This window comes from Eleutherodactylus coqui, chromosome 6, assembly GCF_035609145.1.
Source record: "Eleutherodactylus coqui strain aEleCoq1 chromosome 6, aEleCoq1.hap1, whole genome shotgun sequence".
NCBI classification, from domain to species: domain Eukaryota; kingdom Metazoa; phylum Chordata; class Amphibia; order Anura; family Eleutherodactylidae; genus Eleutherodactylus; species Eleutherodactylus coqui.
This window is the reverse complement of record NC_089842.1, coordinates 6182968-6195852: the sequence shown is the minus strand read 5'-3', so window position 1 is coordinate 6195852 and position 12885 is coordinate 6182968. Positions and strand designations below refer to the sequence as shown.

At 47.6% G+C, this 12885-nt stretch overlaps 1 protein-coding gene across 2 annotated transcripts in view; it reads right to left on the bottom strand.

The window, feature by feature from the left end:
- Window positions 1-12885, bottom strand: part of MFRP (membrane frizzled-related protein) — a 51771-nt gene that overhangs the window by 23707 nt on the left and 15179 nt on the right. For both annotated transcript variants that reach the window (XM_066606097.1, XM_066606096.1), the window contains exon 5: window positions 6768-6875. In XM_066606097.1, the coding sequence (XP_066462194.1) occupies window positions 6768-6875 (108 nt within the window). The remainder of the gene's footprint in view (window positions 1-6767; window positions 6876-12885) is intronic.

Here is a 12885-nt window from a genome sequence, read left to right as displayed (position 1 = left end):
TGTAAAATGTAAGAAAACTCTTATGAAAATGTGTAACAAGGACCCGTATGGTAGATTACAGCATGGTGACTGGGAGGAGGTCTTTAGGACCAAGAAGGGCGCCTTGAAAGACAAAGGTTTACTAGAAAGTGCTGAATTGAGGAGCAGAGAGACAGTCAGAGAAAGTTATGTATGTACACATTATTTGTTTAAGAAAGTATCCGTAAGTGAAATGTTGGAAAGTACAGTAAGTGATCAAGAGGGTGTCGGGAGAGTGTCTACTGAAGATTACATTGGCAGTTAGGTAGGGAGAGAAATAAAGGGAACAAGCAAAGTCGAGAGGAAAGTTACAAAGCATGTGATTTGTTGGCAGAGAGAGAGAGGAAAAGGTGTATAATACTAGGTGGATAGATATAGATGTATGTGTGTGTGTATATATGTACAAATGGTTAACTGAGCTCGCTTCTAGTGGGAGAAGGATTGTTTACTTGAAGCTGCAGTGTCTTAGTCTGGCTTCTCAAGGCAGAGAGATAACAGTTATTTTGCAAAGGTGGGGGCTTTCAGACTTCACTCTAAGCTCAGGGTCATAGACAGAGAAGGAAAGACAAGGGGGGCTGAAAGATACCCACGCATTCTAAAATATATCAGCGTTTAATATAGCATATAATAGCTTCAGTAAATAAGAAAGATAGAATGTCTCAGTCACTCAGCAAACTTTCTCACATAATTTGTCAAAAATAGCGCTCATTCACAATCTCATCCCAATAGAATCATGTACTTTATAACATTGTAGCACTCACCTCAATGCTTTTCAACTGCTGTATGTTTGTTTGTCAAACTATTTTTTTTTCTCCTGTGCATCTGTATGTACTGGTACACCTTCAAATGAGGGGGGTTGACGGGGCAGACTTGAGCGCATGGATCGATGAGAGTTAATGACCTGTGTTCAGGCTGTCATGAATGTAAAATGTGTGGTGCAGATATTGACTGAGGATAAAAGTCCCCCCCCCCCCATGCATAAGACTTTACTTGTTTGTGATGTGGATGGGCAGACTATAAAGTTTAAATGAAGGTGTGAAGATAGACGCAAGCGGCCAGTATCGAGGGGGTGGAGCTAGATGATGTAAAAGTACATAAGGGATCATCCCTCTCTTGTCAACAAAGGAGGGGGTGAGAATATTGAGCGGCCAGTAAAAGTTTTTTTTCCCCACACATTTGATAAGACATTGCAGGCAGGATCAGATTAATAATGAATTTTCTTAAAGGATATCACATTTCAAATGTTAATAGATGTTTGTAGATTATTCTGCCCTGATGTAACTCATGTCTCTGTTATTGGTGTTGACATCTTACAGGCCTTATCTGCATCCATCAAATTTTTTCCCCCAATGTTGTACTACCTTGAACCCGGCTACTGTTCTTCCAATTGAGTACCCTGGTTCAAAGGGGGGGGGAGGAGAAGGCATAGGTGATCTAGGTATTGCAGATCAGCTATTTTTAAATTTTTTGTAGCAAGATTCTGATCTATTTGAAATAGAATATCAGCATGATTGTCTAGCATTGATGCAACAAGAAAATTTAAGTTTTAAAAGGTTACTGAAGCCCTTGTTAACAATGCATATTTTGAGTTGTTTTTTATAGATGTTACAAAGGTGATGGACGACTCCACACTGGATATGCAGTGGTCACACAACAAGATGTCCTAAAAGCAGAATGCCTCCGCATGTCTCAGCACAAGAAGCAGAACTGAAGGCCCTCACTAAGGCGAGTAGAGTGGCAGAAGGTAAGACGGCAAACATTTACACTGACTCCTGGTATGCATTTGGCATAGCTCATGATTACGGCCCAATGTGGAAGGCCAGACAGTTTTTTACCTCAGCAGGACAGCCAATTAAGAATGGTGCAGTGGTGCAGAGTCTCACGGAGGCCCTACTTCTACCTGAAAAAGTGGAGAGCTCACACCAATTCCTACACCGGAGAAACAAGAGGCAACGCCATCACAGACCACACAGCAAAGGCAGCGGCCCTCAAGCCGTGGAAGAAAAGAAGAATTTAACAATAACTTTGGACATTGATAAAAAACTTTGGACTTTGATAAAAACTTTGGACTTTGATATGCTAAGGACTTTACAGTTACAAGCCAGCAAGGAAGAAAATGAAAAATGGACTAAAAAGGGACGGCGTATGTCAACAGAACTTGCCTACCACGGTCCCTGTGTCCCATGATGGCCCAGCTGATGCACAGAAAGACACACCTAGCAAAGCAGTAATGATGTCGACGCTTGAACGAGGACGGGTGGCTCCTGGGTTTTCTGTAGTTGCTGCATCATTTCTCCAATTTTGCATGATCTTTGCCGTAAAGCAACAGGGCAGAAGTAAAATTTGCCACATAACACTTGCCGGGGCCACTTTACCCATTTCAGGGATTGAACATTGGCTACATTCAGCTCCCACTTGTTGGGAAGTATGACTATGTGCTTGTTGTTGTTGATGTTTTTTCAGGTCGGAGACCTACCCTGTTACCAAAGTAAATAAGCAGGTAACCGCACAGAAGCTCATGAATGAGGTAATCCGCAGATACGGGGTACCGGAAGAGTCAAACAAAGGTACACACTTCACAGGTGAAATAATGCAACACATCATGTCTGCTTTGGGTATATTCCAGGCTTTTCACACATCCTACCATCCGCGGAGTAGTGGGAAAGTAGATACAAAAGGCAATGGAGGAAATGGGCAAATCTTGAATTGAGTGTCTTCCATTAGTTCTTTCCCAGGAGGGTACATGCCACAGTAGCTGAGCTTGGGGAATGATTCTCTTGTTAATTGTGTCATAGGCCTCTCCAAAAAATTGTCAATAACGCATTCTGCAGTCTCTGCTTTTCTCCCAGGTCCTACAGCTGAGTGTCACAATCTGAAACCAGGTGACAGGGTCTATGTGAAAAAGTTTGAGAGAGAAACCCGGTTTGAAGGTCCTTACCAGATGTTGCTCACCACCCCAACTGCAGTCAAGCTCGAAGGAAAGCCCACTTGGATCCACACTTCGCACTGAAAAAACTCATGATCCTGCATATCCTTTACATGCTATGGGCAGGGTGGGGGACCTGGGCGGAAGTGACCGCCACACGTTCAGGGGCAGGAAAGGAGGGAAACTGGAACCCCTGGTCCGGAGAATATGAAGGGGAAGTGATATTGTGGTACAATTCTTCTAACACCCATAGCCACACACACCTTTGACTACTGTACACTAGCCCCCTGTTTCATGGATCAGAACAAATTAATACAATCAAATGTACAATATGAAGACTACACTGAGGGTGAGAATCCAACACTGCATCGTGCTAAGAGAGAAGTTGATGCTCCAGGTGGTAGCTTTGATCCACTTGTATACATAGATGCAATAGGAGTGCCAAGGGGGGTGCCAGATGAATTTAATTCTAGAGATCAGGTTAAAGCAGGTTTTGAGTCCTTATTTGCTATTGTCATTGTTAATAATAATGTAGATTGGATGAATTATATCTATTACAATCAGCAGAGGTTTGTAAACTACACCAGAGATGCTTTACAAGGGTTAGCTGACCAGTTAGAGCCCACTGCATCCATGACGTTCCAAAATAGAGTGGCCCTGGATGTGATTTTAGCAGAAAGAGGTGGGGTATGTAACTTCCTGTATGTGTATTATCCCTTTGATCAAAAAGAGTATGAGTAAGGGACTGGACAATGTGACACCAACATTTCCCTGGTTTGAAAAAGATGAAGAGCCAGTTCCGATAATGCCAACCACCATACGTTACCAGAAGAATGGAGAAATGTACTAGTACTGCGCTGCCCCGATCTTCTAAGATGGATTGTCAGTGGACTTCCCATTTGCCTAGGGAGAGTGCAGAAGACCTTAGGTTCCGGGGAGGGCACACTCTGCAGGGTGTTAACTTGTACAGATAGAGGGTATGGATGCCTGGAAATGAGCCCAGGGAATCCATGGCCTCCTTCTGAGGTGAGGTAGGGATCCCCCCCTCCTAGGAGTAGGGACTTACGGGCAGTGGGGAAACCCTGACGCAAGGGAGAGGCGACCGAGGAAGAGTGCAAGGCCTGGTGCTTGATCTCCATATTAAGTTTTTAGGGGGGTTTGTGAGGGTATATGTATATATTGCCATATGTTTTTTATGCTTTTATACCTATATGCAAGTTCTATTCAAAGCTAAAATGAGAAAAACTTATATGGCGCCTTACATCAGATATTCCAAAAGTTTGCAAGGCTGAGAGAGATGTGCCCAGAGATTCAGAGATGATACAGAACCGGATACGAAGGCCGCGTGCTTGGCTGTTTTCCCAGAGGCGCCGTATCTAGATAACGACTGTTCAACTACGTACATAACTTTCACTGTCTCAGGCAGAAATCCGGACTTTACATATATGGTTATGCGGTGAATTTGAGCCAATGAGATCATTACCCATTCCTAGTGATGTGACCAAAGGGTATAAGACCCCATGCAATCTGTAATAAAGTGCGCAGTCATGTCCCTGTGTGAGGAACTATACCAGACCCCCGTGTGTGGTGTCTCTTTTTTACCGCCGGCAGTGGGGCATTGGGGTGGGCCCGATTGGTGCTGTACGCAGAATTTCTGTGACATGGGGATGGGCGCCCTTAGCTATCTTGTTGGATATCCTGTGGTGAGCAAGAAGCGATGTCTTATTTTGAATGGAGGGACTAATATTCACTTGGAGTTAACAATCTGGCTTCCTATTCAATGACTGCAAGCAGAGATATTGAAGCTGGTGCCGAATTATATTATAACATAATAAAACTTTTTGTTCTACAAAGACAAAGTAAAATGATGTTGCGATTTTCAGCCCATCTGGACGCCCCGTGTTTGTTCACAGCTTTCTGAGCAATTCCTGGAGATTGTTAGATATTGGTGTCAGCGGCGTGCGCTCCGTTGGGTTGCTCCATGATTACATATCACATTTATGGTAGATCAGGCAACGCATGGCATGTTTACAATTATTAAAACCAATCCTGGGTGTAGATATCGCTGTTACACACTTGTTATGGCTCCCCCTGCGCTATATACAGATGACCTTACTGGGGTCAAGACGGTGGAGCCGCCCAGCTGAAGAGTCTTGGTGGCCATGCCGTAGAAATGGCAATAGATGAGGGCATGTCGTATGCGTGAGACATGCCCGTGCTTGGGATGTTCCTGGCTGCACTGTAATGTTCTCCAACAAGGGTTTGCTCGCTCTCCGTGGAGCATGATGCTTTTTCTCTACTACTCGTTTTCCGGGGCTTTACGGGTTCCAAATCATCTAGACATGCTCACAGGTGGAGAGGTGGTTGGAGACTTGACTGACCTCCCCGAGGACAGGGTACATCATTCCAAGCCAGTCTGAAATCTGCGCATGCACCACTCTCCTCTAGGTCTGTGCATGCACCGCTCTCGCCTAGGTCTGCGCATGCACCGCTCTCCTCTAGGTCTGCGCATGCACCGCTCTCCTCTAGGTCTGCGCATGCACCGCTCTCCTCTAGGTCTGCGCATGCACCGCTCTCCTCTAGGTCTGCGCATGCACCGCTCTCCTCTAGGTCTGCGCATGCACCGCTCTCCTCTAGGTCTGCGCATGCACCGCTCTCCTCTAGGTCTGCGCATGCACCGCTCTCCTCTAGGTCTGCGCATGCACCGCTCTCCTCTAGGTCTGCGCATGCACCGCTCTCCTCTAGGTCTGCGCATGCACCACTCTCCTCTAGGTCTGCGCATGCACCACTCGCCTCTAGGTCTGCGCATGCACCACTCGCCTCTAGGTCTGCGCATGCACCACTTTCCTCTAGGTCTGCGCATGCGCAGTGAAGCTGGGTGTACATACTTGCCCTGGCTTCATGCGTGAGAAGTTGCTAGTCTGTCAGTTCTGACAGGTCTTACGATGCAGGAGGCTGAAGCAAGTCCATCACTGCACCCACTGTGGAACTAGAAGGCTTAACATGTTACATTCTGCCCTAGGGGATCTCAATGAAGCTATATTGAATAGATCCACCGTGACTCCTCTGCTGGTAGCTCCGCCTCATTGACTCCTCTGCTGGTAGCTCCGCCTCCTTGACTCCTGCAATGTAATTATACACGGCACATGCAGCCATTCAACAGCTTATTCTGCTAAATCCTGCTGCTGATTTTACTAACAAGAACACATTTAGGAAAGCAGAAGGAGTTAATGGAACAACTACTAGGGGGGAAAGTACGACTAACTGCTTTCCTTTAAAGGGGTATTCTGGGCACAGACTAACCATAAAATCCAATGTACATCATCACAAGAAGCCATTCTGTGATAGGGTCACTATATCCGCTCTGTCATGTGACCCTCTTCCTAAAAGAGAGAAAAAAACTCCACTTTCTCTGTAATCATGTCCACATTTGCTGCTTCCTCTCTTGTCCGTAACCTCTGACATCCTGTGAGCAGTGCATGATGGGAGGACAGGAGCGGCGGCACAGATCAGAGTGCTGGACGGTCCAGCCTGTCTGCTTCTGCAGCGCTCTCTGGCAACTTGCGAGAGGTTGGTGCTGGTAAGTTGTAGGACCTGAAAGCTGTGGGCGGCCTGCTTGAAGTTGTCGGTTGTGTTTACTGAGGAAGTGATGCATGTAAACACAGCGACAGATCGGCGGCTGCACGAGACGAGGGTCCAGAGCGCCAGATACAAGGTGCAGGATAGCTGTACCACCGAGATTTCAGCATTTTCTGAATTTCCATTTTGTGCCCAGAAATCCCCTTTAAATGAAGCAGTTGTAGCGATGCGGCCGGCGACTTACCGGCAGGGGTCTCCGTGAAGCCTCTGATCACGCTGGTCTCCGGCGCAGTCACTGCACTCTGGTTGGACAATAACACAACTGGTTTCAAGTCGTCGACTTTATATCCTCCTGTGTATAAAGCAAATGTAATGAGTGAAACAATGTATCAAACCAAGGACATAACCCATCGCAACCAATCACATCGCCCTTTCCATCTCCCAGATCCCCACTCCAACGCTCGCCTTCTCGCTTGCTCCAGTTTTTAATTCTCCTCCTGCCCTCGTTATTTCCAGCAGCCGGCTGCATTCATCAACCCAAATGGTCCTTTTACATGGAACGATTAGGCCGGCTCACCGAACGGGTCGGATTCTGCATGTGGAAGGCCCTCCGCGGATTCCGCCTGTGAGCCTGACCGGTGACCCTGCGTACGGCGCTATACTGTATTGTGTATGCCAACAGGGACACGCGGGCGGCCAGCACAGTCAATGTTTCTGTTTCTTTGTATTTTCCGCCCCGCCCCTTAGCAGCGCCCGTACCCGCAGCCCGTATGCAGTGTTAATAGGATAGGCTGCGGGTCAGACGCCTCCACTGACAGCAACGCAGGCCGTCCGCATGGATTCCACAGTGAGATAGAGCATGCTACGATTTTTCTTCTGCTCGTTTAATACGCCATTCGTATCGGCAAGTGTGAAGGGAAATTCATAAATCCACGCCTTTCAATGCATTTTACTGCAGGACATTTGCATGGACGCCGATCGGGGAATCTGCAACTCAAATCCAGTCGTGTGACACCGGCCTTACTGCTCAAGAAATCGTTGGATCGCGTGAATTTGAATGATAATCTTCAGTGTAAACGATTGGATGACAAATGATAATTAGTTCGTCATCCATGTTTTGCGCTCACAAGGTTTACGTGTAAACAGCGATCGTTCATTCGCATCCCCTGAACAACTAACAATTCAGTGAACGAGCGAATAACGAAAAGATGCAAACGATTATCTCCGTGTAAACCGAACGCTTCTTCATGCTAATGACTCATTCGCTCGTTCTCTCATACAAACGCGTTTTGTTGCGTGTAGCAGGGCCCTTACAATGTATCGGCCGCTGACATTCCGGAAGTGACTTTGCTCCTCATATAAATGTATTTACTTCTTGCAGCTTCTTATGGACTCCACCGCTGGACGGCGCGGTGATAAGCTGGGAGGGAAGCGGTCATCACGTTTCTACAATACAATCTACACTGTCCCTTTAACCGTGCTGCTAATGAGATTTCCTTACCGCTAATTAGTTCTGTAATCCGTGTCCGGTACCTTTACATTCTGCTATCGATGGTTACCCGCGCTGCATTAAAATGGGTTGAAAAGAATCAGATTCCTCCCTGCGCCGCACCGGCCGCCCCTATTCTTGATTGGCAAGCATGCTGATATCCTGTGCTTGCTATAGTCCCGCGCAGGCGCCGTAGAACATCCTGTCCACGCTGTGTGCCTCGGCTCTCCCTCACTTGCTGAGAACAGGAGAATGGGAGTAGTAGTTGTCACGGGTGACGCCACCGTTCCTACACACCGGTATGATCCTCGGCGGAAAATAATCACAGACAAACAGTCTTTTAGTACCTCGGGTCCCTAGGAACGGTTAGGGCCCGGTATAAACTGTACTTAACAATTACAAGGCAGTTTAAGTACAGTCTATACAGTGCAGGCAAGACAAAAGGTTTGAGGTCAGGGAGTAAGCTCAGGATGACACCAGTCCTGCAGTCTATGTTATCTGTCAGGTACTGCTCCTGGTAGGGAAGCACTCCAGGGAAGGAAAGGGGGGTAGGGGTCACTCCACTCTGACAGCCCTGGTGTCACGTGGGTGTAACAATTAAGGAGCATACTTCTCTGTGGCGATTCTGGCTCTGGACGTCCGCGTAGGGAAATTACTTAGTACTTACGAAGAAGAGGAATTGGTATACATGCCAATCAAGAACAGGGGTGTGCCGCTGCGGAGCCGAGGGAAAATCTGACTCTTTTCAGCTCATTACAATACAGCACAGAAAAACCTCAAGAGCAGAATGTAGAGGAACCGGGACACGGATTACAGGACCAAACAGCGATAAGGAAATCTCATGAGCAGCGCTGTTAGAGGGCTGGATTACATTGTAGAAACTAGATGACCCGCTCCCTTTAAAGGCGGACTCCCATCTCTGGAATCTTATGCTCCGTTCTCCAGACATTGCAGCTATTGATTCCTTTGTCCTCTGATCGTTTACTGCTTGTTGCCAGGATAAAATAGCAATGGAGGCCGATGCTTGTGCACCTCTATCATCTAGATCTTGGGTCGGGGTCTCAGGAGCGCATGCGCACTGGCTTTTGGCGCGGCCACCAGCTACCGCAGTGCTCTGACAACAAGCAGGGGACAGAGGAATCAATAGCTGCAATGTCTGGAGAACGGAGCATTCTGGAAATAAACATCCTTTGGGCGAGCGCATGGTTTTGCGATTTTGAACACATTGAAATAGGATTCCGGAGATGGAAGTCCCCTTTAAAGGCGTTATTCCATCAGAAACACTTATCTATCCAGAAGATTAGTTATAAATGTCTGATTGCTGAGGCCATCAAGAATCCCGGGAACGGCTCGCCCCAACTTCCTGTGATTCATGGAGTGGTGGTGAGCATCGCCGCTGAGCGCTGTGGTTGGCTCTCTGTGAATGGAGTGGTGGTCACGTATGCCCATCACTGCTCCATTTATCGGGGGGACTCGGGGCGCGCCATTCTCATGATCACACAGTCAGCCCCCCCAACAAGCACACATTTATCTCCGATCCTGTGGATGGAAAGCGACTATTTCTCGGGGCTTTCTGCAGATCTTCAGCTTTGTTCTCTGCACTCATTTCAATGCAATTAGAAGCTGAAGAAGAACTTTCTAGAACATTCTCCTTTCAAAACGGTAACCGCTATTTCTGTAAAATCACACGACAAAAACACGTTTCCCGTATGAGGAAGCTCACATGAATGCGGCGGTTTAGTTTAATTACTGATGGGTGCGGCGAGCTTTTATACGTCGACTCGATGGTTAGAGAATCAGCAGCATTGTCACGGCGGACTCCAACAGCGTACGGCGCAATCAGCCGCAGAACATGAAGCTTCTCACAGTAAACAATAGCGCCAGATGATGTCACGCGTCCCACACATGGGTACTTGGCCGCAGACGGCGCCTTCCCATCTGGATTCGCTGATTGTTTACTAACAGTCATCATTTTGGTTCCAAACATTAAAACACGAGATCTGATGTTCTCTTCTGAGCCGTTGGCTGAACATTCGGGAATTGATGAGTTTGCCGCTTACAATCAAGGCCCTCGGAGCGCGGTGGGGGGGGCATTCACGGATGCTGATACACAAGGTGCCTGATATTCCATCGCTCTATGAGGTGGACAAGAAACAATGTAGCCCCTTGGATAGAAATGTATCGAGTCGCATCTGTGGTTTTAGCATTGAGAACCCGACACATGGGAAATAGGAAGGTTGTGCGGCGCTTGTAGTGCAGTTAACCCCTTAATGACGCCGCCCATTTTTTAAAAAACTTTTGTTTTCTGCTCCCTACTAAAATTATAACGCTGCTCTTTTTCCGTGGCCGTCGCTGTCGGAGGGTTAGTATTGTTTGCGAGACGAGTTGTATTTTTCAGTGGTCCTATTTAATGGAAAAATTGGAATGAAATGGGAAAAAAAATACAGTTTCACCATCTTTTGGAGCTTATTGCTTTTACAGTGTTCACACTGCGAGACAAATGAGCCGAAAACTTTATTCCGCGGGTCGGTACAACGATCACCAAATTACAGCGATACCCAAATTTATAGAGTTGGATTTTGCTGTATCTTTAAAATATATATTTTTTCTGCTACTATAAAGCCTCCTTCCCACGAACGGATTTACGCCGCGTAAATTCGCGGCAAAAATCCGCTGCGTTGCACCCTGCTATTAGGTTCTATTGAACCTAATAGCACAATGCTCACGATGCGTAATTCCACCGCGGAATTACGCACCGCGATTTCTCCCGTCCTCACCCGCAGCATGCTCTATTTTCTGCGGGTGAGGACGGGCTGTACACGCTGATGGCTTCCATTGCAGTCAATGGAAGCCGTCCTTTCACGCTATCTCCCGCTGTAACCAGCGGGAGATAGCGTGAAAAAACGCTTTCCCGCCCACCGCCGCGCGTCATATGACGCCATATGACGCGGCCGGCCGCGTCACGTGACACGGCCGGCCGTGCACGTGACAAGCTCGGTGACGCGGCGGTGGTGGGCGGTGACGGGCGGTGACGCGGCGGCGGTGGGCGGGGAAGCGATTTCACGCTATCTCCCGCAGGTAAGTATAGGGGCTCTGGGGGGCGCCGTGACGGGCTTCACTGCGTAATATTACGCGGCGGAGCCCGTCACACTCGTGGGAAGGAGGCCTAAGGGCGCCCACCCACTGGCGTTTGCGATTTTCGTGCGTGATCCGCGGTGTTTTTCCCGGCATTTTCGCGGCTTTTTCCGTTAATTTCCATTGACATTCATGGGTGCATTAAGAGAAAAATAAGGACACATATGCAACTGACAGTTCCTATGTTAAAAATTGCAACGGACTGAAAAAAAAAACGCCAGTGGACAGGAACACATTCAAAACTAATTGCTCTTGAGAAAAAACGCAAAACGCAAAGGAAAAAAAATCGTCAGTGGGTGGGCGCCCTAAAGGTTGACATTTTCCCGCTGACATCGTTGTGTGAGCAGCACCATATTCCAGTGTCTGACAGTTGTGTGACGTCACGTTTTTTGCAGGATGACCTGTAGTTTCAATTGTTGCCATTTTGGAGTTTATGTGGCTTTTTGATCGCTTTTTATTAAACTTTTTCTTTGAGATGCGGTGACAAAAAAAACCCAACACAATTCTGTGCGTTTTGTTTTCTGATGACGTTCACCATGCAGGATGAAAAAAATGCATTATTACGATAGATTGTACGGAAGCGGCGAGAGCGAATATGTTTCTGTCTTTTGATTGTTAAATCCCTAAGGGGACTTGAACCTGCGATCTATCGTGACATGCCACAGGTAGAACTTGATAGGCATTCATTCATGGCTGCCATGACAACCAAATGGCAGCTTGAAATCTTATGAGGGACCCATTCAAGACCCTGAATGCCAATCAAGAGATTTGAATGCCAATGTGAGAATTGAAACTGGCATTTAAAGCATTAAAAGCCATGATCAGCGTGAATGCTGGTCGTGGCTGTTGCCAGCGGGTGTCTGCTGTTAAAGATTGTACGTCTTTTTGGATGAAGGGGTTAAAGGGGTTGTCCCGCGGCAGCAAGTGGGTCTATACACTTCTGTATGGCCATATTAATGCACTTTGTAATATACATCGTGCATTAATTATGAGCCATACAGAAGTTATTCACTTACCTGCTCCGTTGCTAGCGTCCTCGTTTCCATGGAGGCCGTCTAATTTTCGGCGTCTAATGGCCAAATTAGACGCGCTTGCGCAGTCCGGGTCTTCTTCTTTCCTCAATGGGGCCGCTCGTGCTGGATGCCGGCTCCGTGTAGCTCCGCCCCGTCACGTGCCGATTCCAGCCAATCAGGAGGCTGGAATCGGCAATGGACCACACAGAAGCCCTGCGGTCCACCGAGAGAGAAGATCCCGGCGGCCATCTTCAGCAGGTAAGTAAGAAGTCACCGGAGCGCGGGGATTCAGGTAAGCACTCTCCGGTGTTCTTTTTTAACCCCTGCATCGGGGTTGTCTCGCGCCGAACGGGGGGGGGTGGAAAAAAAAACAAAACCCGTTTCGGCGCGGGACAACCCCTTTAAGTTACAGTGCTTAAGAGGAACCCAGTAGGTACCAAGAAAAGTTCATAATTAGAGATGAGCGAACGTACTCGTCCGAGCTTGATACTCGTTCGAGTATTAGCGTGTTCGAGATGCTCGTTACTCGTAACGAGTACCACGCGATGTTCGGGTTACTTTCACTTTCATCTCTGAGACGTTAGCGCGCTTTTCTGGCCAATTGAAAGACAGGGAAGGCATTACAACTTCCCCCTGCGACGTTCAAGCCCTATACCACCCCCCTGCAATGAGTGGCTGGCGAGATCAGGTGTCACCCGAGTATATAAATCGGCCCCTCCCGCGGC